The sequence below is a fragment of the Syzygium oleosum genome, unplaced genomic scaffold (genome assembly GCF_021117445.2).
Source record: "Syzygium oleosum isolate NSW1041296 unplaced genomic scaffold, Sole_v2.1 Sole_v2.10, whole genome shotgun sequence".
Classification (NCBI taxonomy): Eukaryota; Viridiplantae; Streptophyta; class Magnoliopsida; order Myrtales; family Myrtaceae; genus Syzygium; species Syzygium oleosum.
This window is the reverse complement of record NW_026607494.1, coordinates 10,698,242-10,724,002: the sequence shown is the minus strand read 5'-3', so window position 1 is coordinate 10,724,002 and position 25,761 is coordinate 10,698,242. Positions and strand designations below refer to the sequence as shown.

The following is a 25,761-nucleotide window of genomic DNA, read 5'->3' as shown; positions in this document are numbered from 1 at the left end:
ACGACGGCCAATTCAGTCCTAAACCTTTCAATTATGCCAATTTAGTATTAAACCTTTTAACGAATTACCAACGTAGTCATTATGGCTAATTTTGGCCGAAAATCGCTAACGTGGTGGTCCAGTCAGCGCTGGCGATCCTACGTGGCGCGGCCGGCACTAACGTGGATGATTTTTTGATTTTCTATTTTTTCTTTTCTTTTCTTTCATTTCTTTTTTTATTCTTTTTTTTTTCATAGGGCCATTGACCTCTACTAGCCCTTGTCCGGTGGCCAGTGGCCTCAGTGGCCTTGGGAAGGATAAAAAAAGATAAGAAAGAAAAAATAAATATTAATTAAAATTCGAAAAATTTAAAAAAATTATCCACATCAGCTCCATCGCGCCACGTAAAACGGCTAACGCTAACTGGACCGCCATGTCAGCAATTTTCGGCCAAAAGTAGCATGAATGACTAAATTGGTAAATCCTCAAAAGGTTTATGACTAAATTGGTATAATTGAAAGATTTAGGACTGAATTGGCAAATTATCAAAAACTTTAGGACTAAATTGGCCGTCGTGCAATAAGTTTAGGATTTTTTGAAAAACCTATTATTTAGGGTTGTAATCATTGATAGTAAGAAATAGTGAATAAAAAACATTATCAATTGAAAATAGAAATGCCGCTTGAAAATTTAAATTCAACGTTTGCATGTAGATGTATCGTAAAAGAATTAGAAAAGAAGATTTTCTTGATTTTGAAAATTATTAGCTTCTTCATGAATTTAATTTTGTTTCCTTTTAGAGTATATAAATTTCATTATTTTAGAGTTGTGTTCTTCAAATATCACTTTTAATCAATCTTTTGAATGGCTAAATTAAAGCTCGAGATAATCTCTTTTTATTCACTATTCAAACTCTATTTGAATCGTAGTATTTTAAATAATCCATCGATCAACAAACTAATACATCCAAGCTTAAAATGGTTATTTTACATTAACTATTTATTTACTTAGTAGTACTTTTAAAATGAGGAATCCCAATTTAGATAAATAATCATCGGGTTCGTCACACTTTTTTCTAGTCTCTTGAATTAGATACGATGCAAAGCCAAGATTAGTAGGCTAGACGGACGATTCAAACATGGAATTATTTGCATATCGGTGATGTATCCCGCGAGAGAATTTCGAACGTGTTTCATGCATTTACTTCTAGGTATGTAAAATGTACGCACATGTCTGATCGTGAATCACGTTGGCGAGCAGGAAAAAAAACGTTAAGGGGAGAAGCGCAAGGACGTGTGCTATGAAAGGCCCATTTCACCAGCATATCATATAATATAGTAACGTTGATCAAAAGAAGAGAAGTGAAGAACGTTGATCAAAAGAAGAGAAGTGAAGGTGAAGGTGATCATCTGTATGTCTATATATAGTCATCCAGGTTCAGCACGTTGATGCTTGTGGTGAGAGAAGGAAGAAGAAAAGGCAGAACATAACACAGAGAGGAGAAGGAGAAGATGGGGAGCAAGAGCAGCAGCTCGCAAGTGATGACATGCAGAGGGGTGGTGTGCTGGGGAGCGGAGGAGGAGTGGAGGGTGGAGGAGATACAGGTGGATCCCCCCAAGGGGAGCGAAGTGAGGATGAAGATGCTGTTCGCCAGCATTTGCCACTCCGATATCCTGTGCTCGCAGGGTTTCCCTTTTGTTCGTTCTCCTTTCCATGTCCCTTCACTTCTTTCTCTATCGTTCTCTCCTCTTCTGCAGTACTGTTTACTCTTCTCTGATTTTGTTGGCGTTGCAGCGACTTTACCCTCGAGTTCTTGGCCATGAAGGTGTTGGCCATGAAGGTGTTGGGTAAAGTCTCTCTCTCTCTCTCTCTCTCTCTCTCTCTCTCTCTCTCTCTCTCTCTCTCTCTCTCTCTCTCTCCCGAAGTTGTGTCTCCATGCCAAGTCTGGTCCGCTGCTTAATTTGGTTCCCGCTGGTTCTTCCATGTTAGTTACGTCAATGAGTTGATTTCAAACAAAACATGGCAGGATTGTGGAGAGTGTTGGAGAGGAAGTGGAAGAGTTGAAGGAAGGAGATGTGGTTATTCCAGCATGTATCGGAGAATGCAAAGAGTGTGAGAACTGCAACTCTGAGAGGACAAACTTGTGCCTCCGGTATCCGCTCTCTTTCAATGGCGTGTTGCCGGATGGCACATCGAGAATGTCCATCCGAGGCCAGACCCTGTACCACCTCGTCTCTTGCTCCACCTGGTCCGAGTACACGGTCTCCGACGCCAATTATGTTGTGAAGGTCGACCCTGGTGTAGCTCTCCATCATGCTAGCTTCTTGTCGTGCGGATTCTCCACTGGGTTTGGGGCCGCTTGGATGGACTCCAAGGTCGAGAGTGGCTCCTCCGTGGCTGTGATCGGCCTCGGTGCGGTTGGACTCGGGGTACGTGGTTGATTGTTTGCGTTTCTAGCTTACGTGTGTCTTATATAAATGCTGTTTTGAGACGATCGATTAGAAAAGATAGAGGGAGAAAGCAAGGCAATAGTTCATTTGATTTGATCATGAGCAGGCCATAGGAGGAGCAAGAGCGCAAGGGGCAACTACCATAATTGGCGTGGACAAAAATGGGATGAAAAAGAACAAGGGAGAAGCCTTCGGAATGACTCATTTCATAAATCCAGACGATCACAAGTCTTCCGACAGTGCGGATTCGAAATCCATCTCTGAGATGGTGTAAGAATTGACGGGCGGAGTTGGTGTGGACTACTGCTTCGAGTGCACCGGAGTATCTGACTTGGTCCACCAGGCCCTAGAAGCCACCAAAGTGGTGATGAATCCATATCATCACATTATCTACAAAACCATAACGCGCACGCGCACTCGCACACAACTAAACTTCATCTCATAAGTCTCTAACTGTATATTTGATGTGGTCAGGGGAAAGGCAAAGCAGTAGTAGTGGGTGCAGGGCTGAAACCTTTGGTGCAAATTAATCTCCTGGACCTGTTGATGGGCAGAACATTGAAGGGAACCGTTTTTGGAGGCCTCAAAAGCAAGACCCACCTCCCCCTCCTCCTCCACAAATCCAAAAACAAGGTTCTGATCAAGCTCTTTCATGTCCCTCCAGTTCAGACTTTACGCGCACAACCACTGAACTTCGCTTGCTTTCGGTTCCGCAGGAGATCCAACTTGATGAACTTCTGACCCATGAGATGAAATTGAAAGACGTACCAAGAGCTCATGAGATACTGAAGCGGTCGGATTGCGTCAAGATTTTGATCAAGATTTAGCACCCTATTTGCCTATTGCCTCCTGTCGTGACCTCCCTGCATCCCTAATTTTCTATGCAATAATTTTAATTGGGTAATTAAAGTTTAGGTATCAACACCTCCTCTCATTTCTTTCTTAAATTTGTCTAGTACTATATTGACACCGTGCTTTGTTTGCTGTTGCACCCGCTCGAGTGCCATCTTTAGTCGCTCGTGCAAAATTCCAATAATATAGTATCAATATCGGTGGAACCAACTGACTATGACATCTAGTGCATTGCTTGCACCCGCTCGAGTGCCATCTAGTACATTGCTTGTTTTCGGTTCGGGTTCTATTCGGATCGGGCCTCTGGTCCGGTCATAAGACCCGACCCGACCTGATCCATTGACATCACTGCTCCTCACTGTGGGGGTTAATGTCCCTTAGTTTCCCTCGAGACTTGTTAAATGACAGTACAGAAAAATTTTGAGCAAGTTCACGGGACCCTAGTTTTAAAAGAGGAGAAACTCTATCCACAACTCCTTTCCCTACCCAGTACCCCCAACCTTTTAAGGATGCTGCAACCTGAAATATGATGTTCAACCCACTCATCTTTCCATTTGCTGCAATTTGCATTGGCTTCGCTTAGTCGGCCTCCAGAAGTTTTTCGAACTTCTACCCATCCTTTGAAATGTGCATTTTTCATTTGGGAACTTTCATCTGAAAGTATCTTTTAGAAGTTAACAGAATTTTCTGCTCATATAATCAAATGAGACAAAGCAACTCCAGATGGTTTCAATGAATCGCGACGCTTGCCACCATCAGCCCCTGATTTCTTCTAACTATATATTCTCTATGCGACTCGTTTAATGATTTAAAGGGTCTATTTCACTTTAGCTTTTCCTTTTATTACTAAAAAACCTTTTGCAACATCAAACGCGAGTTCGATAATTTAATACTATCATTTATTAGTCCCTTTTTATAGTTACTATAATTTGAAACAAATAATATTGCATAGTTATAATGAAAAATTCCATATAACATTTTTATATAAATGTGTACACCCTTTGCATGCGCGAGTTCCAATTTATGATATAATAGATATTTTATACGTTCTATTTCCATTACAAATGAAAATATTGTTGACACAAGGTCTAAAGAAGCTAGCGGTCCAATTTCAAGCCATGACATTACAATTAACCGGTAAGCCTCGCTCGATATAAATGCCTAACAAGCTTATCGATCACAAAGGTCAATAATATGATTGGCGTAAAATGCCTGTCGATGTAATGTCTTAAGGGCTCGTCAATCATGAGTTTTCAATAGGCAGAGTTTAAGCGAAGTCCATGACACGTGCCGGCGATCGATTCACTCAAATCATGGAAGAAAGTTGAAGTTTGAGACAAGAAGTATGTATCAATAGAGAGATAACTGTAACTAAGGGTCGAGAGCAATTACAAAATCATCCTAGACTAGTGCGCAAGTCAAGAGTCTATTAGAGATTCAAGAGTAAGATACATGACGGAACGGCTCATTAAATATATAGGAGAAATCCAAGTAAAAGGCACATCCAACATCTCTAAACTCTGACCAAAAAAAAAACATCTCTAAACAAACTCAACATAGACAATGCATGGCCCAATTCCCTAAAAAACCCTCAACTTTAGCCGTTGTCCCAATTATATCCCAAACTTTTTTTTGTCTCATAAAAACCCCAAACTTTCACTTTTGTCCCAAATCTACCCCGTTAACTTTTCGTCCAATTTTTTAACATTATATTTTATTTTTCGAATTTTTTTATTTTTTCTTTTCTTTTCTTTTTCCTTTCCTTTTCTTTTTTTTTTGTTTCACCTTCAACCTCTGGCCGGTCGCCGGTTCGGCGACCGGCCAGAGGCGGGGGCCGACCTCACCAATAGCCGGCGGGGCCGAGCCTCGCCGTGGCTGGCGAGGCTCGGCCCTGCCGGCTATTGGCGAGGTCGGCCTCGCCCAACGCCGGCAAGGCCAAGCCTTGCCGCGGCCGGCCGTGGCCGAGCCCTTGCCGTGGCTAGCGAGGCTCGGCCCCGCCGGCAGCTAGCGAGGTCGGCCTCGCCCGGCAGAACGGCGAGGTTCGGCCTTAGCCGACCTCGTCGTTGTTGGGCGAGGCCGACCTCGCCAGACTGTCCTCGCCGTGGCCGGGCGAGGCTCGGCCCCGCCGCCGCCGGCAAGGCTCGGCCTCACCGTTCTTGGGTGAGGCCGACCTCGCCAATAGCCGGCGGGGCCGAGCCTCGCCAGCCACGGCGAGGCTCGGCCCCGCCGGCTATTAGCGGGGCCAAGCCTAGCCAGCGGCCGGCGGAGCCGACCTCGCCGGCCCCTGCATCTGGCCAGTCGCCGGTAGGTTGAAGGTGAAACAAAAAAAGAAAAGGAAAGGAAAAAGAAAAGAAAAGAAAAGAAAAAATAAAAAAATTCGAAAAAATAAAAATAATATTAAAAAATTGAACGAAAAGTTAACGGGGTAGATTTGGGACAAAAGTGAAAGTTTGGGGTTTTTTATGAGACAAAAAAAAGTTTGAGATATAATTGGGATAAAGGCTAAAGTTGAGGGTTTTTTAGGGAATTGAGCCGACAATGCACTATGGGGCAAGAATCACGCTCCATTAATCAAGTTATTAGGAATCGCAAGGAGCCCGTCGGATTTTGAAGAAGATCATTCGGATTAAGTTTTGCTGAAATATAAATTTCGAATTCAAATTAAATTAGATTTCTTAATTCCAATACTTGTCTTTGATTTTAATAAATTTATAAAATTTACGTTTAGGACGACTTAATTGAATCATGGAATTAGGAAGATAATCTGAACTTTTAACTTCTTTGGGATATCAATGAGATATTCATAGAAGGAAAGCTTACTCTTAAAAAATAAGAACCCTGTCGGATATATATATTAATTTAGACTAAAAGGACCCTATTTTTTTTTTACACAAACTAAAGGAACCTGTAAAGGGTGACCTATTGAAACTGCTTATGACTTTTCCACTAGAAAGAAAAAAGATTATGTCGAGTTCTTGAAAATTGTGAAACTTCCGCACATTTTAATTTTTAAATGAAGTTAAATGTTCAAATATTTTTATGTGTGATATCCTGGAAATTCGACTCAATTTGGTGATTTATGAAATGGTGATTTTGTCGACGCTCTATTAGTTAATTCTTGCCATGACCTGATCACTGGTTTAATGGAAGCCTTAAACACTGGTGGCAATCAACTTCTGAAACAGATCAGATGACTTTTCTTCTTCTGCAAGACTTTTCCCAAGCCATTGGAATCATTTACCTATATTTCATAGAAAACCTGCTGATCTTCTTGAGCTCAAAAGAAGAGAATATTTCGAAAGAAAATGTTGTTCTCTTCAAAAAAGGCACCTAGATCGCCATTACAGAGAGATGCTTAAACTCTTTTATGGCCTAAGAGCTGATCCAAATCTAAAACAAGTCTTCTTAGCCTCCATTCCTAAAGAACTCTCCCAACAGGTTGAAAGATCTTTTCTCAACAAGCAAAGAAGAATTGTTGATATTCCCTTTGGAGAACTGCAACAAGAAATTCATCTTTGTCTTGATGACCTTTGCCTCCGAAGACAGATGATGAAAAACTACATCAGAGACAATCGTGAACTCGATGGTGCTTGCTCCAAACAATATTTGAAGATCAAATGTTCAAAGAAAGATTGTGACGGATCCTGTGGAGAATATTCAAAGAAAAACAAGCACTTCAAAAAGTATCGAGTGAAAAGATCCAAGCACTTCAGAAGAAGGAAGAAATGGCGATTCCTACGGAAACGAAGAAACTTCACTGGACGCAAGAAACCAAATCGTTGCTTCATTTGCAACAAGAAGGGCCACTTTGCCAAAAATTGCCCCCAGGCAAAAAAAGGTCAGAATCATCTCATTCATAATATCGAACTTGAGACAGGAATCTCTCTTGACAATGATGATATCGAATCCCTGTTCTCTGTCGATGAAAATCCCACTGACCAAACACTTTGCATCATTCTTATTATCTCACCCCCAGTGAAACAGACTCTGACTCAGAACCTAAAGAACTTTTCCATTTATCATCCCAACCAGAAAATCTGGACCTCAGTATACATTCCAGTCAACTTCATTGTCCCCACTTCCCAGTTAAAATCTATCTCTAAAAGTTTGCCAAACCAATTTCAGTCATTGCCCTCATAGATACTGGTGCTAGTGCTTCAATCTTAGACACTAAAGTTCTCTCTGAAGAATACTGGACTTCCTGTGTTCGGTATTTCAACTCTGCTTCAGGAGACACTTTTTCTACAAATGTTCGCACCACACCTGTGTCCATTCAGTTTTTCCCTCAGTGTTCCATTACCACTAAAATTCTTGGATCTAGTCTTCCTAATAAAGACTTGATTATTGGGTGGGATATCATGACCCAACTTCCAGACTTGAGAATCATTCCTGGAAAAGGACTTAGGTATAAAGACCAATTCTCTGAATTCGTCAATATCCAAAGACTCTTTTCCATTCAAATGAGCCTGTTAGATCCAATCATGCAGAAACTGTTGGAATCATGCTCAGAAAATCATTTCGAATTCTCCCAAAAATGTTCTCATCCTTTGTGGAAAAACTCAGAATTCTATGTTCGACTCCCCTTCAAGAAAAATGAGGATATAAATCCTACAAAGGCAAGTCATTCGGGAATGAATCCAGAGCATTTGGCTCTTGCTCAAAAAGAATGCTCAGAATTGTTACAACAAGGCCTTATTGAAACTTCAAACTCTCAATGGGCTTGTGAAGCTTTTTATGTCAATAAACGTGCTGAGCAAAATCGAGGAAAAATGAGATTGGTTATCAATTACCAGTCTCTTAATCTTTTCCTCCAAGATGACAAATTCCCTTTGCCTTCTCGAAATTCCCTTTTTGCGGGAATCACTAAAGCCCATATTTATTCAAAGTTTGATCTCAAAGTCGGATTATGGCAATTGGGCATTCATCCTAATGACAGACCAAAGACGGGATTCTGTATCCCCAACCAACACTTTCAATGGCGAGTTCTTCCATTTGGTCTCAAGGTTGCTCCTTCCTTATTCCAAAAGGCTATGTGTCGCATATTCCAGCCGATCCTATCCAGTGCAGCTGTCTATATTGACGACATATTGCTCTACAGCCCAGACGAAGAATCTCACTGTCGACTTCTTGAGCAGTTTGCAGAAATTGTGAAAAAGCATGGCATCATGTTTTCTCAGAAAAAGATGACCATTGCCCAGACAGAAGTTGAATTTCTTGGCATGCACCTTAACAAAGGTACGTATTATCCAGGACCGCACATTACCAGGGAATTACTTAAATTTCCTGAAAAGAATTTTACAACCCAGCAAGTTCAACAATTTCTCGGGATAATCAATTATCTTAGAGATTTTGTTCCAAATATTGCAAGGTTGTTAATTCCTTTGCAACTGATGTTAAAAAAGCATCCAGTGCCATGGGGAAAGGCACAAACTAAAGCAGTCGCGGAACTCAAAGAAATTATGCAAAATCTTCCCCCTCTGCAAATTCCATCCACAGGCAAGACAATCTTGCAGACTGATGCCAGTGATGAATATTAGGCGGCCATATTGTTCGAAGAACTTCATGGTAAGCGACATCTTTGCGCTTACAAAAGTGGCAAGTTTTCTCAGGCAAAAATGCATTATCATTCTACCTTCAAGGAAATTTTGGCAGTAAAGAATGGAATAAAAAAGTTTGAATTCCATCTTATTGGCCACCATTTTCTAGTAGAACTAGTTATGGCTTCTTTTCCCCAAATGACCAAATTCAAGCAGAAGCAGATCCCTCATCCTCAGCTACTTAGATGGGCTGAATGGTTTTCGAAATACTCTTTCGAAACCAAACACATTGCAGGAAAGAAAAATGTGCTTGCAGACTTTCTCTCCAGACTAAAAGCATCGGCAGAAATCAACATGTATATTCTCAGGCATTCCTTCCCGTTCCGGGCAGACAAGTTCAAGATTGTTCGGTTCCGAGATTGGCCAAGCCTGGAATATCCTCAAGAAATAATTGAGCAAATTCAAAAGGATAAGCTCATTGACAATCTTGACAATCTCATGTGGCAATGCCACACAGACCTTTTTCGCCACCATAGAGGGATCTATTCTTGACTCTTCTGGATTACACTCGAGGTATCCTTTCATCCACCCATTACTTTGGAGAAAAAATGATTTTCCTGACAAACTTAAATGGCTATTATGGTATCTAACCAACAAGTACGTAATAGCTATTGAGTTTCCCACCAGAAAATTTATTCTCCAATTGACTAACTTGCTTCTGGCTGATTACGTTCAACTAAATGAACACGAGAAAAACCTTTTAACTGTGCTCAAATGGTTTTACCCTCCTGTTTATTGGAAACGACTCTTTCTCGAAAAAGTGAAAAAAGTCCGAGATGATCCAGAAACACACACTGTTGTACTCTTCCACCGTCCTTGGACTTTTGTGCATAATAATGGTACCATTTCCAATACTCCCGCCGCAGTAGGTACTACTACCTACAAGCCTCAGTCACAACTCCAGGTTGCACGTGTCTATAAATCGTTCTCCAGTCGCATTGGTTTTGTTGAATATAATTACAGGGAACTCCAAAGGATCCTATGCCAAGAAAATCGCATTATTCCAGAAAAAGCATGGGATTACTTCACACCCGTCTCATGGGATCACGAAGGATCTTCCTCTACAACAAGACAAGCACTCAAAGAATACGAGCACGAACAAGCACAGGCACAGCTTGGATTATCACAAGATCACGAAATGTCAGATATAGGAGATCCAGCACAGTCATCTCAAGATCCGGTGCAGTCATCTTAGGATCCATGGGGTGGACCACTCTCTCAAGACCCCTATGACTATGGATCATTGTCCTTATCCGTTGGACTTGATGCCAGCTCTTCCTCTCACTACACACAACTAGGAAATTGGCCTCAGCCAGTCTTACCTGAACCAGTCTTACCTGAACCAAATCCACAACCAAGCCTTGGCATCAGAATGTGGAATGACCTCCTGTTCCCACAAAACACTCCAAATACTGCTTTTCCAGACCTTTCGACACATGCATCCTCTTCCTCGAACCCAACGCCAGTCATCACTGAAGATAATTTCGAACACATTCTGACACAGAGACAGATAGCAGAATACGAACGTGCAAACAGTTCAGACAGCTCGGATTATGACTATAACTCTGGATGGAGATAAGCTTGTACTATTCCACCTAACCTGCATCATTCTAGCATATCATAGCCGGGTCCTATTTCACCTATGAATAGGCTATAAGTGTTCTACGAGTGTGTTGTAGGTGTGCCAAATAATGTACTTAGTTTAGGTGAGTTTTGTTTTATGTGGACAGAAGTCCAATAATGTACTCGTTCTAAGTGTATTTTGTCTTATCTGGACCGTCGTCCAGCATGTATTCCCCAACGCCTATATAAGGCCATGTAATCCTTCGGTTTGGAATAAGAGGGAAAGTTGTGAAATCTAAATCCTCTCACTTTCCATGCCTCTCTAAAAATCCCTTTCTTCAAAGCCTGGCATGATCCTCTAAGAAATGCAGCTCGGCCAGTTGGGCATAACATCATCCTGATCACTCTGAGCGTCTCTATGCTCTGAGCTAAATCTCCAGGTAGTTTTGCAGCTAAAAGGCAGTTCCTGAAGGGCTTGAACAAGAGGTTCGCCCATGTGGAATAGCATACCTGCTGTAAGCTGACTTGGTTTTCCCTGGCTCTCAGCATAGATCCCCTCATTGCTCTACCAAAGGGGAAAAGCTATCGAAAAATTTACTTCCAATAGTCGCCCGCTAATTTGAGATGCACTATAGCTGCGATTAATCGATTTCGGCCAAGAATTATAATCCGATTTTCGGTGTCGAATGCTCAAGGATTTCACACCCGAACCATAGGACGTCGCCTCGTAATTTTACGAGTTTTCCGTAGAAAATTTCAATTGTAGAAAAGGGTCGAAGAATCGGAAATTTAACACGAGAAACGAAAGTGAGTCGAGCAAAGCCGTTGGGCCTCACACCCGGGAAAGGCCGACCACCAAGGCCCGATAAAGTTTAGTCGGCACACAATTGGTATTCGAGCCGAGGATAAAATGGTAATTTGAGGGATAAAATTTGAAGAAAATTACAAAGTAAAAAAGAAAAATTGAAAGATATTTACGTGGGATTATGATTGACCCCACTTTCTCTTTTCTCTCTCCTGTCTCTCTCTCTCTCTCTCTCTCTCTCTCTTCCCCCTTCCCCCATTGACTTCCGCCACATTGCTGACCACTCACCAACTACCCCACCTACTCCTCTTCTTCCTTTTCTTCTTCTTTTCGTGTTCTTCTTGGCTTCTTCGTGCTTCCCCTTCTGCTTCTTTCCTTCGGCTTCTGCTCCTGCTTTGCTTCTGCTGTTTCTGCTCTTGCTTCGCTGCTGCTGGTTCTGCTCTTGCTTCGCTGCTACTGCTTTTGCTTGTGCTTCTTCGCTGCTGCTGCCTCTGCTTCTGCTTGCTGTTGCTGCTTCCTCTTCGCTTTTGCTTCTTATTCTGCTCCTCATTTTTAGCCCGCCAGCCCAGCCCTTTCTCGTCGGAAACAGCCACACCAAGAGCCGCTCCACCCCACCACCGAACCACCGCCACCTCAGCTCCTCCCTAGCCGTGCAGCACCGCCCGTGCTGCCCCAGAACAGCCCGTCGCCGGCTGTTTTCCAGCTGAGTTTCCAGCTCCGTCGCCCGCCGGTCCGCCCTCCGTTCGTCACCTCGCCGCCGCAGCTGCTCACCGCCACTGTCCAGCCACCACCACCAGCTGCTGTTCCACACCCGGAACAGACCCAAGCAGCCCCAACCAGCCACCACAGCAGCTGCTCCTTCGCCACGCCCGGATCGCCGCCGTTCGTCACTCGTAAGGCAAAACCGGAGCCGCCACGAGCGAGGCCGTATCGTCGCCATCGTTCTCGTGTTAACGCCGTCGTTCAACAAGTAAGTTAACCCCTAATCCCTCGTTTATGATGTTAAACTTGCTTAGCGAAGTTTAGTTTAAGTTTAAGCTAAGTTTATGGTTAGTTATGTGGGATTTGGTGATAGGTTATTGTCGATTGATAAGTTATCATTGATTGTGGTAATAGGATATCGATATTTAATTGATAGGTTATCGATAATTTTAATGATCAGTTATCGATGAAATCGGTGATAGGCTATTGGTGATTGTCGATAAGTTATGTTTGTTTGGGTGATAGGTTATTCCAATTCAAGTGATAAGTTATTGCTAAATTGTTGATAAGTTATCAATTATTATATTATCATTATTATTTTTAAAATAAATTATTTTCAGAATTAAATATTATTTTATTATTAAATAAATTATTTTTCGGATTTTAAATATTAATATATTATTATTAAATAATTAATTCCGAATTTATTTATTATTATTTCGGAAAATTTTTAATCTCAAATTATGATTTCTATGCTTGAATGGTGGCGATTATGCCGTGAATTGTCGTATTAATTTGATTATATGACAAATTATTTTGAACTGAGGTTTCTAAGGAAAACTTACGAGATTTTTTGAATTAAACTATTTTATTGTTATGCCAAGAAATGATAGCGATGCTTTGTGGTTGATAAACATGTTTGTCATCGAAGCTTGCAAGAATTGATTGATTGGTTGCATGTGTGACCACTTGGTTTGTTATGCGGCATTGTGTGAGCACTATTCATGGATGCATGGGCTAATTGAAAAGATAATAATTGGTTGGAATGCTAGTGTGCTCGTGTGGTTACACGTCGAAGCCGTCTTGCTGTAGATCGCTTGACGATGCCCGATTTATCGAGGTCTGCTGCAGATCGCGCTCGATTTTATCAGATGCTTGGAGATTATCTGGATTGCCAATATTCCGGATGTCGAATCGCGGCCTGATGGCGGATTCGATGCTCCTTACGGGATACCATCTTACTGTAGATCGTTTGATGTTGCCGTATTGGAATGCCGTCTTACTGTAAATCATTTGACGTAACCATGCCCAACGGGGTGGGACGGATCCCGGTCATGCCGGAAGACTGCCATCTTGCTGCAGATCGCTTGATGTGTAGTGGCCCCGAGAAGGCGTAATAACTGGAATACGTACGATGCATAATGCCTGATTATGTGATAGAAACTATTAGGTATGGTATGGGACGTGCCCAAGTGAATTTTATCTTATAATCGAGACACGCGCGCCTGTGATGCATTGATGTATGGAAAATCTCTTTAAATGCTTCGAGTATGTGATATGTTCATTTCATCAACGGGTGTACCAAGGCAAGGTAAGGATGCCTGTGGTTGTTTAATGATGTTGCTGTTGATACTTTATTGCCTAATTAGGGACCCCCGAGGCGAGTTGGTCTTCTAAGCGGGGTTTAGGCCGTTAACTTGCTGAGATTTTGTCTCATTTGTTGTTGTTAAACCTTTTCAAGACCTTAGTATGTCGTTGCTCCCTATGCGGTTTGGAGTACCGTAGATTTTGGTTGGTCCTTGAGGGTTAGGCTTGGAAGCTGATTTTTTGGATAGAGTAGATTAACCCTAGCCTTTTTCTTTTTGCTAGCTTTTTGTGGAAACGCCCGAAGTGGGCTTGTAAGTATGTTCCCAGGGGTTAATCAAGTAAATATTAAAATGGTGCTTTGGTTGAATGATGTGAACCGTTTTCCTACCTATCCCTGCTTATTGTGGTTGTCTGGGTGTTGGTTGTTATCGCTTCCGCATGCGTAATAAAAAAGAAAGATGAAATAAAGGGTCGGCAACGAGTCCTGGGACGTCGCATCATAACGACCATAGTGGGATGTTGTGTGCTCGTAGGGTTCGAGACGTGACATTATAAATTTGAGGTGTTCAATACCGTTAAAAGTCTTAACTGAACCGCAAAAGCTGAAGATAGCCGTTGAATGCTAAAGTCAAAAATCACCCGGATGCAATGATTATTTTCGAGGCAAAAAATATTTGGCTGAGGAATTATCACATGCATAGGAGGATTGCTCCTAGTCCATTTCAACAATTTAATTCGAAAACCATGTATTTGATGCACAAGAGTCTGCCCAGCTCCGTAACACCGAGTAGTTACGTGGCCCGCATTTTGTATGGGCATATCTTGATAATGTACTTTTAAATGTATTTTCTATATATATTATCTAGATGAAAATTGTCCAAAAAGTCCTAAACCTATTGTACGACGGCCAATTCAGTTCTAAACCTTTTAACTATGCCAATTTAGTATTAAACATTTTAACGAATTATCAACGTAATCCTTCTGGCTAATTTTGGCCGAAAATCGCTGACACGGCGGTCCAGTTAGCGCTAGCATGGCGCGGCCAGCGCTAACGTGGATGATTTTTTGATTTCTATTTTTTCTTTTTGTTTATTCTTTTTTTCTTCATAGGGCCATCGACCTTTGCCGACCCTTGTCCAGTGACCGGCAGCCCTGGTGGCCTTGGGAAGAAAAAAAAAAGATAAAAAATTAAAAATTAAAAATTAATTAAAATTTGAAAATTTTTAAAAAAATTATCCACATTAGCTCTACCGCGCCACGTAAAATGGCTGACGCTGACTGGACCGCCATGTGAGTGATTTTCGGCCAAAATTAGCAGGAATGACTAAATTGGTAAATCCCCAAAAGGTTTATGACTAAATTGGCATAATTGAAAGGCTTAGGACTGAATTGGCAAATTGTCAAAAACTTTAGGACTAAATTGGCACAATTAAAAATTTTAGGACTAAATTGGCTGTCGTACAACAAGTTTAGGACTTTTTGAAAAACCTATTATTTAGGGTTGTAATCATTGATGGTAAGAAATAGCGAATAAAAAACATTATCAATTTGAAAATAGAAAATGCCGCTTGAAAATTTAAATTCAATGTTTGCATATAGATGTATCGTAAAAGGATTAGAAAAGAAGATTTTGAAAATTATTGGCTTCTTCATGAATTTAATTTTGTTTCCTTTTAGAGTATATAAATTTCATTATTTTAGAGTCGTGTTCTTCAAATATCACTTTTAACCAATCTCTTGAATGGCTAAGTTAAAGCTCGAGATAATCTCGTTTTATTCACTATTCAAACTCTATTTGAATCGTAGTATTTTAAATAATCCATCGATCAACAAACTAATACATCCAAGCTTAAAATGGTTATCCTACATTAACTATTTATTTACTTAGTAGTACTTTTAAAATGAGGAATCCCAATTTAGATAAATAATCATCGGGTTCGTCACACTTTTTTCTAGTCTCTTGAATTAGATACGATGCAAAGCCAAAGATTAGTAGGCTAGACGGACGATTCAAACATGAGAATTATTTGCATATCGGTGATGTAGCCCGCGAGAGAATTTCGAACGTGTTTCATGCATTTACTTCTAGGTATGTAAAATGTACGCACATGTCTGATCGTGAATCACGTTGGCGAGCAGTAAAAAAAACGTTAGGGGGAGAAGCGCAAGGACGTGTGCTATGAAAGGCCCATTTCACCAGCATATCATATAATATAGTAACGTTGATCAAAAGAAGAGAAGTGAAGGTGAAGGTGATCATCTGTACGTCTATATATAGTCATCCAGGTTCAGCACGTTGATGCTTGTGGTGAGAGAAGGAAGAAGAAAAGGCAGAACATAACACAGAGAGGAGAAGGAGAAGATGGGGAGCAAGAGCAGCAGCTCGCAAGTGATGACATGCAGAGGGGTGGTGTGCTGGGGAGCGGAGGAGGAGTGGAGGGTGGAGGAGATACAGGTGGATCCCCCCAAGGGGAGCGAAGTGAGGATGAAGATGCTGTTCGCCAGCATTTGCCACTCCGATATCCTGTGCTCGCAGGGTTTCCCTTTTGTTCGTTCTCCTTTCCATGTCCCTTCACTTCTATCTCTATCGTTCTCTCTTCTCTTCTGCAGTACTGTTTACTCTTCTCTGATTTTGTTGGCGTTGCAGCGGCTTTACCCTCGAGTTCTCGGCCATGAAGGTGTTGGGTAAAGTCTTCTCTCTCCCTCTCTCTCTCTCTCTCCCGAAGTTGTGTCTCCATGTCAAGTCTGGTCCGCTGCTTAATTTGGTTCCCACTGGTTCTTCCATGTTAGTTATGTCAATGAGGTACAGTTGATTTCAAACATAACATGGCAGGATTGTGGAGAGTGTTGGAGAGGAAGTGGAAGAGTTGAAGGAAGGAGATGTGGTTATTCCCGCATATATCGGAGAATGCAGAGAGTGTGAGAACTGCCACTCTGAGAGGACAAACTTGTGCCTCCGGTATCCGCTCTCTTTGAATGGCATGTTGCCGGATGGCACATCGAGAATGTCTATCCGAGGCCAGACCCTGTACCACCTCCTCTCTTGCTCCACCTGGTCCGAGTACACGGTCTCCGACGCCAATTATGTTGTGAAGGTCGACCCTGGTGTAGCTCTCCCGCATGCCAGCTTCTTGTCGTGCGGATTCTCCACTGGGTTTGGGGCCGCTTGGATGGACTCCAAGGTCGAAAGTGGCTCCTCCGTGGCTGTGATCGGCCTCGGTGCGGTTGGACTCGGGGTATGTGGTTGATTGTTTGCGTTTCTAGCTTACGTGTGTCCTATATAAATGCTGTTTTGAGAGGATCAATTAGAAAGATAGAGGGAGAAAGCAAGGCAATAGTTCATTTGATTTGATCATGAGCAGGCCATAGGAGGAGCAAGAGAGCAAGGGGCGACTACCATAATCGGCGTGGACAAAAATGGGATGAAAAAGGACAAGGGAGAAGCCTTCGGAATGACTCATTTCATAAATCCAGACGATCACAAGTCTTCCGACAGTGCGGATTTGAAATCCATCTCCGAGATGGTGAAAGACTTGACGGGCGGAGTCGGCGTGGACTACTGCTTCGAGTGCACCGGAGTATCTGACTTGGTCCACCAGGCCCTAGAAGCCACCAAAGTGGTGATGAATCCATATCATCACATTCTCTACAAAACCATAACGCGCACGCGCACTCACACACAACTAAACTTCATCTCGCAAGTCACCTAACTGTATATTTGATGTGGTCAGGGGAAAGGCAAAGCAGTAGTAGTGGGTGCAGGGCTGAAACCTTTGGTGCAAATTAATCTCCTGGACCTGTTGATGGGCAGAACATTGAAGGGAACCGTTTTTGGAGGCCTCAAAAGCAAGACCCACCTCCCCCTCCTCCTCCACAAATCCAAAAACAAGGTTCTGATCAGCTTTTTCATGTCCCTCCAGTTCAGACTTTACGCGCACAACCACTGAACTTTGCTTTCTTTCGGTTCCGCAGGAGATCCAACTTGATGAACTTCTGACCCATGAGATGAAATTGGAAGACGTACCAAGAGCTCATGAGATACTGAAGCGGTCGGATTGCGTCAAGATTTTGATCAAGATTTAGCACCCTATTCGCCTATTGCCTCCTCCCCTTACTTTCTTGGACTTGCCTAGTACGATATTGACCGTGCTTTGTTTACTGTTCCACCTGCTTGAGTGACATCTTTAGTCACTCGTGCGAAATTCCAATAATATAGTATCAATATAGGTGGAACCAACAGACTGTGACATCCAGTTGATTGCTTGTTTTCTGTTCGAATTCTATTTGGATCGGTCCTTGGATCGGGTCACAAGAAGCATGTCGCCTTCCATGTTCAGGTTGGGTTGGGTATAGGTGAGCTCAAACCGAACCGAGCTGTTGACACCCTTACTCCTTTTTAGGGTTAACGTCCCTAAATTTCTCTCGAGACTTTCCTGGAAGTTCAATATCCACGACCAGTGATGTTAGTCCGCTAATAATCCCAAAACTCCCACATTCTATTCTGGATCGAGGTTTCCAGTTTGCCGACTTTTTGCTCAACGGTCTGATGTCATCACACATACCACAGAGAAGAGACTGCACATTTACAAAGCGAGCGAACTCCTCTGTCTGACCTCAATTACAATCCCCTCCCTTCCCATTCTCCAAAATTCATGGCAGTCGCCTTCGAGCACAAGCCATCTACATTTCTCTTTCTTTGATAATAATATAAGATGCCATACCAGTGCACTATGAGTGTTACACAAGAATCAAATAAGATTTGACACCTTGAAGGCAGATGAATTTAAAAATAGCTCAAATCCCTGCCAAACAGAATTCTTACAGATTGCGCTCCCGAAAGATCGGGAAATTTTCATAGTTGGCAAGTGGAAAGAAGTGCTCAAATGGCACAAGCAACAGTCAGAGAATGTGGCATCATTCATCCCTGCTACAATGTAATAATCCAATGGCCGCTTTGGCCAAATGAAGGGGGGAAAAAAGAGAGAATTCCAACCACTAGAAAGATGAACAAAATCTTCTAAAGGAACAGACTGAAATTAAACAAACAAAATCTTCTTCTTGTGTGTACTGTGTATAAGTGAATTAAGATGACGTGGAAAAAATTGTAATGACACATCTCTTTAGACGTAATTTTCTTCTTAAATTCGACTCGAATCTCTGCCAAAAATGAATCGACGTCCCCAGTCAGAGACCACCAGCACTCTGGTGCGCCAGCTGACTAATTTGCTGTTAAGTTTCACAACACCATCAGAGGATTGAGTGTACTAAGAATCAGTTAATCAATTGCATATGCAAATTGCAAACTTACCTTGCATAAACTGAATACCAGAGCCACTGGGTACTGCGACCAATCGAGACCCAATCCCCTGGTAGCTCAGCTGCAGTTTGTTCTCCTCCCAAGGGTGCAAATTGTCCGAAATGCTTGTACCTTCATGAATGATTACAGCGACATAACTCCACTGTCTGCTTCTAATACGTGGGTTGGAGAAAAGTACTACCATGCAACGGTCAATGTTATGTCACATCAGCACTATCACTCACCAAGATATCTATTTCGCACAAACATGTTTCTTTTGCAAATTAATTCATCAAAACGTGATTTTTTACGACTTGTTTGTCTGCGGTGATCCTTATGCGGTATTAGCACCGAATGATGTACTTTCTCGAGAAAAGGCTGATTTTTCTCTTTTTTTGTTTGATTGGGAGAAGAAAGACTACATATGGGAGGCTTCATGCGGTAAGAGAAACAACAGAACCACATACATATCCCATCCAGTATGTATGTGCATCCAGAGAACATATTGCTTGGTGGAGATGGTGTCAATAAGAACAATGGATCTATTCATGATTATGAAAGATCTACTTAAATAATCTAACCTGTTGTGGTTCATTCTTTACTATAACTGTAACTTAAAGCAATTGTTTTCCTGGAAGAGAAGCTTATTGTACCTGAAGGGATGAAACCGATGACGTCCCGATTCCCTGAACCTCAGAGGACCTTCGGGATTCTTTTCGCACTCATCCATGCGATTGAAACAGTCGGCAAGATATTCACCTTGTTGAGCAGCAACCTTTGCCATTTACAGCACATGTAGATGTCAGTAGTATAAAAAAAGAACGACAGAAAGAAGAAAGGAGATGATAGTAATTGTACTTGAGCTGTTGCAGGAAGATTTTTCATCTGAGAATCCACTTCAGAAAGGGCTAACTTAAACAGTTCAATATCCAGCTGGAGAGTTTGCGTTTCGCTGTCAGCATGCTTGAGTAGATCAACAAAGTTCCTCATATTTTTCTTCTTCAAGTATAGTGCCACTTGCGGATACCGTTCACAGATGTCCGTAACAACTTCTTTTGCATCTTGTATACTCAGCTTACCTGTCTTAGACTTATCTGCCTTACTGAATATTGCCGCAATATCTTCCTGAAAAGAAAGGAGTACTTAGTGAAGTAAAAACTGGTGAGGGAAAAATGTCTTAAAACTGTACAAACTTGGAAACAATTTGACTAGGATTCGGAAAATATTTGAGCTCAATCCACTCGAACACTCCTAAACCATAACTCGTTACAACAACAGTTTGGCATAACCTCATTCAGTACGAGAATGCTGTTTTTCGGTATCAAATCTCCCAACTCGAGTAGTTGAGTGTAATGGACAGTCGATCGAGAATTTTGTGCACTAAGTGCTGACAAGAACAGGTGAATGAAGCAAAAGCGTGTCTCCTTGCTAGTAAAGGTTCCAAATGGCCAATAAAAATAGAAATTATTCAAGATGTAGGTGATGAGAAGAACTCCAGACCGTGAGTACCAAAAACTAAATTTTTACCCGCCCTTGTGCGGATTGTCATATAAAAGTATAATTAAAATGAAGTATGAATATGTTTAGCATAAAAACAACATTGTTTTAACATATCGGTAGCTATACATAAAAAATAAGTTTATCAAAATACAAAAGAATTAATAAGTATAAAAATGAAAAATTTCACGAACATAATATAAAATATTATATATCGTAGTTATCATACTATTTCCAGAATGCACATAAACAATAGAAACCTTTGTTACTAACAAACATGGAAGAACTTTATATTATATTATTGTGTTAAACTAAAAAATGTCTTAAATACAAATGAGCTACATTTATAGTAAAATGATGAAGAGAGAGGAGAAAGATGATGGCAATATATTATTGCAAATATCCTTCACTATTTTCTTTGAAAAAGCACCAAAACCTTTTTTTTTTGTTAATAAAAAAAATCCAATTCTAACAATCTACAATTCTAGGTGACACACTTAAAGGAAGACTTTGTTATAATATATTTATATGAATTGTTTAACCTAGGCATCAGGATCCCCTTCTTTTAAGGAGTAAATTAACTACGTTAGTTACAACCACAAGAACGACTGGTAGACCTGTACCCCGGTCGGTTGACAGACTTGTGCGAAGTTAATTAACTTCGTTAGTTACAACCACAAGAGACTCCTTTATCCCACAGTTGCGCAGTGATAATACTGTTGTTATGGAAATAAGTCAGCAACTAAATAACTCTCAAATATAAGTTTTCAATCGGCAGAAAACCTGTTTATATTTAGTCAAGAGAAAACTAGATTATTTGATCAATTTACCCCCACGGGGAGGAACCAAAAGCTAGATTTCTTACCATGACTCGCCGCTGATTGATCGTCGCACAGTCACCGAGAGCATATATCCTATCACATCCATCAACTCTCAGCCATTCATCAGTGGCAATCGCACGCCTGTTAGTCTAATCACGAATGGCAAAAGGATGATGTCTACAAGCAAGAAGAAACCGTGGATGGAGGAAGAAATCAAATGCTAAGCAACCAACCTGCCCAATTTGCTTCATGAATTCCATAATGAAAGGCCGAGTCCCGATACCAGTAGACCAGACAGCCATTCCATAAGGAAGAGAAACAATATGACCAGTCCCTCTTTCCTTTGTGGAAATTTCTTTCTCGGACACTTTGACTACCATGGAGCCTGTCTTAACATTGATGTCCTCTCTTTGAAATTTCTGTTCCGCGAAAGCAGTGATTCTTTTGTCAAACCTACAAGAGTAAGGTTTAGAAGCATTAACTACATATGAAAGGCAGCCAACTTCGTCGAGTGAGATATTAGTAGATCATTCAAGCAAAACAAATTAAGCCACTGATCACCAGTTACGTTACTGCTAAAAAAACCAAAAGAGGTAATAATGTTAATGCCTTCTCTTTAGAACTCCCTCTTTGCTAGTTTCAGCAATTCAAATATAGAAGAAAAGCTAGCTTTTAAAATGCAGAATTGAAAGGATCACTGCTGGTTAGAGGGTAAACCGGAAGGCTTCTACTTTGTAGAGTGCTGAATTTCTCCATCAACAAGATGAGCAAAACCAGGAGTATAATTTCCACTCGATCAAAGAAAAACCAGCGGAAACCGTAGCATGAGCCTCGAAAAATTTTGCTGCTAACCTAAGAAACAAAAACAAAGTCCACACACAGAAACAAATGAACTTTTAATCACATAATTCTCCTCACATGTTCAAAATATGATCTCCTGCTTCAAGAAGTGTAATCTTCACAAGGTTTTTGACTTGTGGATATAGCTGGGCAAGATCTTCAATCGCAAAGTCATGAAGCTCTGCCGCAAATTCCACACCTGTTGGACCACCACCCACGACAACAAAATGCAGAATCCTCTTCTTCTCTTCTTCACTAAGGCTGGGTAAGCTTGCTCTCTCAAAGCAGTCAATCACTGTCCGACGGATCTTCTGAGCATCTTCTATTTCCTGCGTAAAAGAAAATCGTCTCAGCTTTACTTAATACTTACTCAGAATGATATGGAGTGGAATTGAGTGAAGAGCAGCATATTTATATTTTTACTCAACTCACTATCCAATTGAGAAGCACATTGATCTGATAACAAAGCAGACCAAATCAACATCTTATCTTGGTGATATATACCTTCAAGAAATGGGTATTCTCCTCGACACCAGGCGTGTTGAATGTATTTGCACGGGCTCCCACAGCTATTATGAGATAGTCATAATCTATTGCAAATTCTTCTTTCCCTCCTAGGTTCGAAGCTTGAGTAGATTGACAGTAAACTTTCTTCTTTTCTGCATCAATCTTGTAACATTCAGCTTCTCTATATTCGCAATGGGGACCTTTCTGCATTAGACACAAAATTAACATCTCAATCGAATACTCCAATTTATCTGAACATACATATCTATCCTGTAGAAGCAACAGAATTTGTGCCGGCTAATGAAAAGAAGAAGAAGCTCATAATTCAGTCCCAAATCTCCGAAAGCACTTCAATACTTCTAGTCAGATTTTCAAGAGCAATAAGATCGAGGAGCAACAACACATTTGCATTAATAGCTCATTAGCCATCTGTGAACAATTACCTTGTTAACAATATTTCGGATCGGTTCGACAATACTGCGCGCCTCCACCGTGCCATTTGTGACGCTCGGTAACAAGGGCGTGAACGCGAAATAATTACGCGGCGAGACTACGTCTACTTCATACGATGAACTCTTCAAATTCTTCAGGAAGCTGGTGGCAGCCCATCCAGTTCCGAGCACGACCACCTTCTTTTTGGGGCATTGACCTTGCGCCGGATCGGCATAGGCCACACGGAAAGGAGTCGTATCGGAAAATGCTACTATACCCCCACCACTGCAATCAAATAACAGAGATTATTGTGCTGCTACATGCATTATCAGCAACATCTAGAGATCTAAAAGAGCTTTAATTTTAGGAAGAGAGAGCTTGACATGTGAAGACTAAACCAGAAGTCGATTTTATCTGTTACAGCGACATTTTCAAACACGGAACGGGGGGGATTGCGAACCCGGCTCAATCTGCACTAACAACTTATCTAATCCTTTTCGACATAACAACAGAAGAACTGAACGAAGCCGTTTGCAAGCAGCAAGCTGTAATAGCTTGAGTTGGCAGCTCATTTTTACGTTCCGAAGATCTCGCAGAACCATCACTCTGATCACCATGCAAAAACAGCAATAAGCAAAAACCAGCGCAAGCATCACGAGGCATCCGTCAGCGAAATCCCCGACCTCGCCAACCGAAGCGAGACGCCTAATACGTCCGCCATCGCGATGGACAAGTTCGCTCGAGTAGCGCAGGGAAAAAACGCAAGGATCCAACACTTACATTTCCCTCGAGACGCGACCCTTCCCTCTCTCTCTCTCTCTCTCTCTCTCTCTCTCTCCCCGCGAGAAAAATCTCGACGACGGAAAAAACCGAACGCCGGAGAGGTCCGAAGAAAACGAAAACGCGATCGCCGTCGAGTTTTTTCCCCCGGGAGCAGCATGCAAAGCAAGCGGGAACGAGCGTCGTTGCGGACGTAGGTAGCGGGCGCTCGCGTGACGTCGGGAGCTGAAAGGGAAACGCCGGGCGGACCGAAGCGCGGCGGCAGGGCGGCGACGGAGGACGGAGAGAGAGAGAGAGAGAGAGCTGGCACACTCACGCACCTGACGGTGGAGACGAGGAGGAGCTTGGAGAGGGAACGGCGGTCGAGGAAGGCTCTGTAGATCCTCTCGTGGAAGGAGGCGAACCTGCTCATGGCGGAGGAGGCGGCTCCGAACAACCCTAAGCTCGCTTCTCTTTCTTGGCGATCAAGCAACACACAGAGAGAGATAGAGAGAGAGAGAGAGAGAGAGAATGAAACAGAAAGAGAATGAGAGAGAGAAGGGGAAGGGAATATATAGAGAGAGAGAGGAGAGGCGGTTTCCATGAGTGGAGTGTGGTGACGTCATGCGTAACCGTCACGGAAAAAGCTCAGAGCAGCGAAGCTCCCCCCGTCCTTTCCTTTTTTCCAGCCTTTTTTTTTCGGACACGTGTCGCCCCGATGGGGGCGTCCGTACAATTAGGAGTTGTTCGTTCGTTCGTTCGTTCCCAGTGCCCCGTGACCCGGATTGCTCGGGGACCCGCTTTGATCGATCGGGCTAGCTAGATCTGTCAAATGGGTGAGTCGGATCGGGTTTAAGTCGGGTCATAAATGATCCGATCCAAATTGACCCATTAACCCATTTATGCGTAATGCAATTTTCTTGACCCATACCCGACCCGTTCAATACCCCACCCATACCCGATCAGACCCATATTGCTAAAACACTTTCATATTTAATTAAATCTAGGAAAATTCATATCCAAACTGAGATAAGAGTACGAAGTGAGTGATTACAAGGTTGAGTGAGGGCGAGAGAGATGAGTTGAGTTTAAATCAGTTGTAAACTCATTTATGACCCATTTATAACTCATTTAATACTAATGTTATACTTCTACCCATTTACTAATATATGGGTTAATAAATGGGTTTATGACTTATTTTGACAGGTCTAGGGCTAGCTAGGGAATCGGGTCGGGTAAGAATATTTGTTCATCTTCTGCACCGGCTCCATTTAATGTGTTATTCATCCGGTAATGATGGCATTTTTCTTGCGGGGGTGGGGGAGCCAAGCAAGACCGCGAGATTGGCTCGAGACTTCGTCAAACTAAAAAGACGGGACAGTCCAAGGTAACATACATCGTCTTCCTCGAGGACCTTATGAGGATTCTCCCAACACGTGACGATATAGAAGAAATGGTTGGAGGTTGGAACCCTTTGCGCATAATGAGAAAAAGGATAGTGGCGATTTTGAAGAGAAGCGGGATGGGAGTTGCTTCCCTCGAACGCAGGGAAGATCGGGAAAATTCTGATGTTGAAAAGGTTCGCCATTTATGATAAAGATTATATTCTCTCTTCTGTTTTTTAACGTCCAGATAAGGGATATGAGCAACCGGTTCTCCACTCCAAAAATTAGGAACCGATCGTAACCGGTTCAGGATTCGATACCAACCGTTTCCAAGGTCGAACCTAGAACCAAATCAATTTGGAATCGATTCATATGATCCTAAGTAAGTTTTTTACTCCTTTTCTTCGTTAGTTCAGTCTTGGGTTTTGTGATCGAGAAGCCCCGCTCTCACCGCCTCTCTCTCTCTTTATCACATTGCTCACCGATTTTAGGGAACATTTGGAGAAGGTCCTTGCTTTTGGAACAAAATTATTTGCTGAAATTGAATGCTTTCGACATATTATATTCAAGTAGAAAGAACAGTATTCACATTTGACACAATGCCCATTGTATGTATAATAAAACGAAACCCAAAAAAACAAAAAAACCCTCAGCCAGTTCCCAAATTGACCTTAGAACCAGTCGGTTTG

The 25,761-nt window shown here is 42.0% G+C and overlaps 2 protein-coding genes and 1 pseudogene across 4 annotated transcripts; 2 read left to right on the top strand and 1 right to left on the bottom strand.

Annotated features, from left to right (window-relative positions):
* Window positions 1–1,351: 1,351 nt before the first annotated feature.
* LOC115680032 (CYP enzymes assisting alcohol dehydrogenase-like) lies at window positions 1,352–3,491 on the top strand (annotated as a pseudogene).
* An 8,585-nt stretch (window positions 3,492–12,076) lies between these two features.
* Window positions 12,077–17,788, top strand: LOC115680031 (CYP enzymes assisting alcohol dehydrogenase-like). Of its 3 annotated transcripts, none has more exons than XM_030603780.2 (7): window positions 12,077–12,216; window positions 15,814–16,083; window positions 16,183–16,220; window positions 16,369–16,771; window positions 16,898–17,155; window positions 17,267–17,425; window positions 17,508–17,788. In XM_030603780.2, the coding sequence occupies exons 2-7, from the start codon at window positions 15,898–15,900 to the stop codon at window positions 17,616–17,618; spliced, it is 1,155 nt and encodes a 384-aa protein (XP_030459640.1). In that variant the 5' UTR covers window positions 12,077–12,216; window positions 15,814–15,897; the 3' UTR covers window positions 17,619–17,788. The 3 variants fall into 3 exon arrangements, with proteins under 3 accessions (XP_030459640.1, XP_056171541.1, XP_056171542.1); XM_056315566.1 differs by having other exon boundaries at window positions 12,085–12,220; XM_056315567.1 differs by having other exon boundaries at window positions 12,180–12,314; window positions 15,788–16,083.
* A 580-nt stretch (window positions 17,789–18,368) lies between these two features.
* LOC115679968 (external alternative NAD(P)H-ubiquinone oxidoreductase B2, mitochondrial-like) lies at window positions 18,369–24,213 on the bottom strand. Its single transcript, XM_030603706.2, has 10 exons — window positions 24,029–24,213; window positions 22,940–23,213; window positions 22,494–22,700; window positions 22,068–22,318; window positions 21,383–21,602; window positions 21,194–21,298; window positions 19,690–19,956; window positions 19,485–19,606; window positions 18,844–18,963; window positions 18,369–18,761 (listed from the first exon to the last, which is right to left on the bottom strand). The coding sequence occupies exons 1-10, from the start codon at window positions 24,118–24,120 to the stop codon at window positions 18,674–18,676; spliced, it is 1,746 nt and encodes a 581-aa protein (XP_030459566.1). The 5' UTR covers window positions 24,121–24,213; the 3' UTR covers window positions 18,369–18,673.
* Between the last annotated feature and the right edge of the window lie 1,548 nt (window positions 24,214–25,761).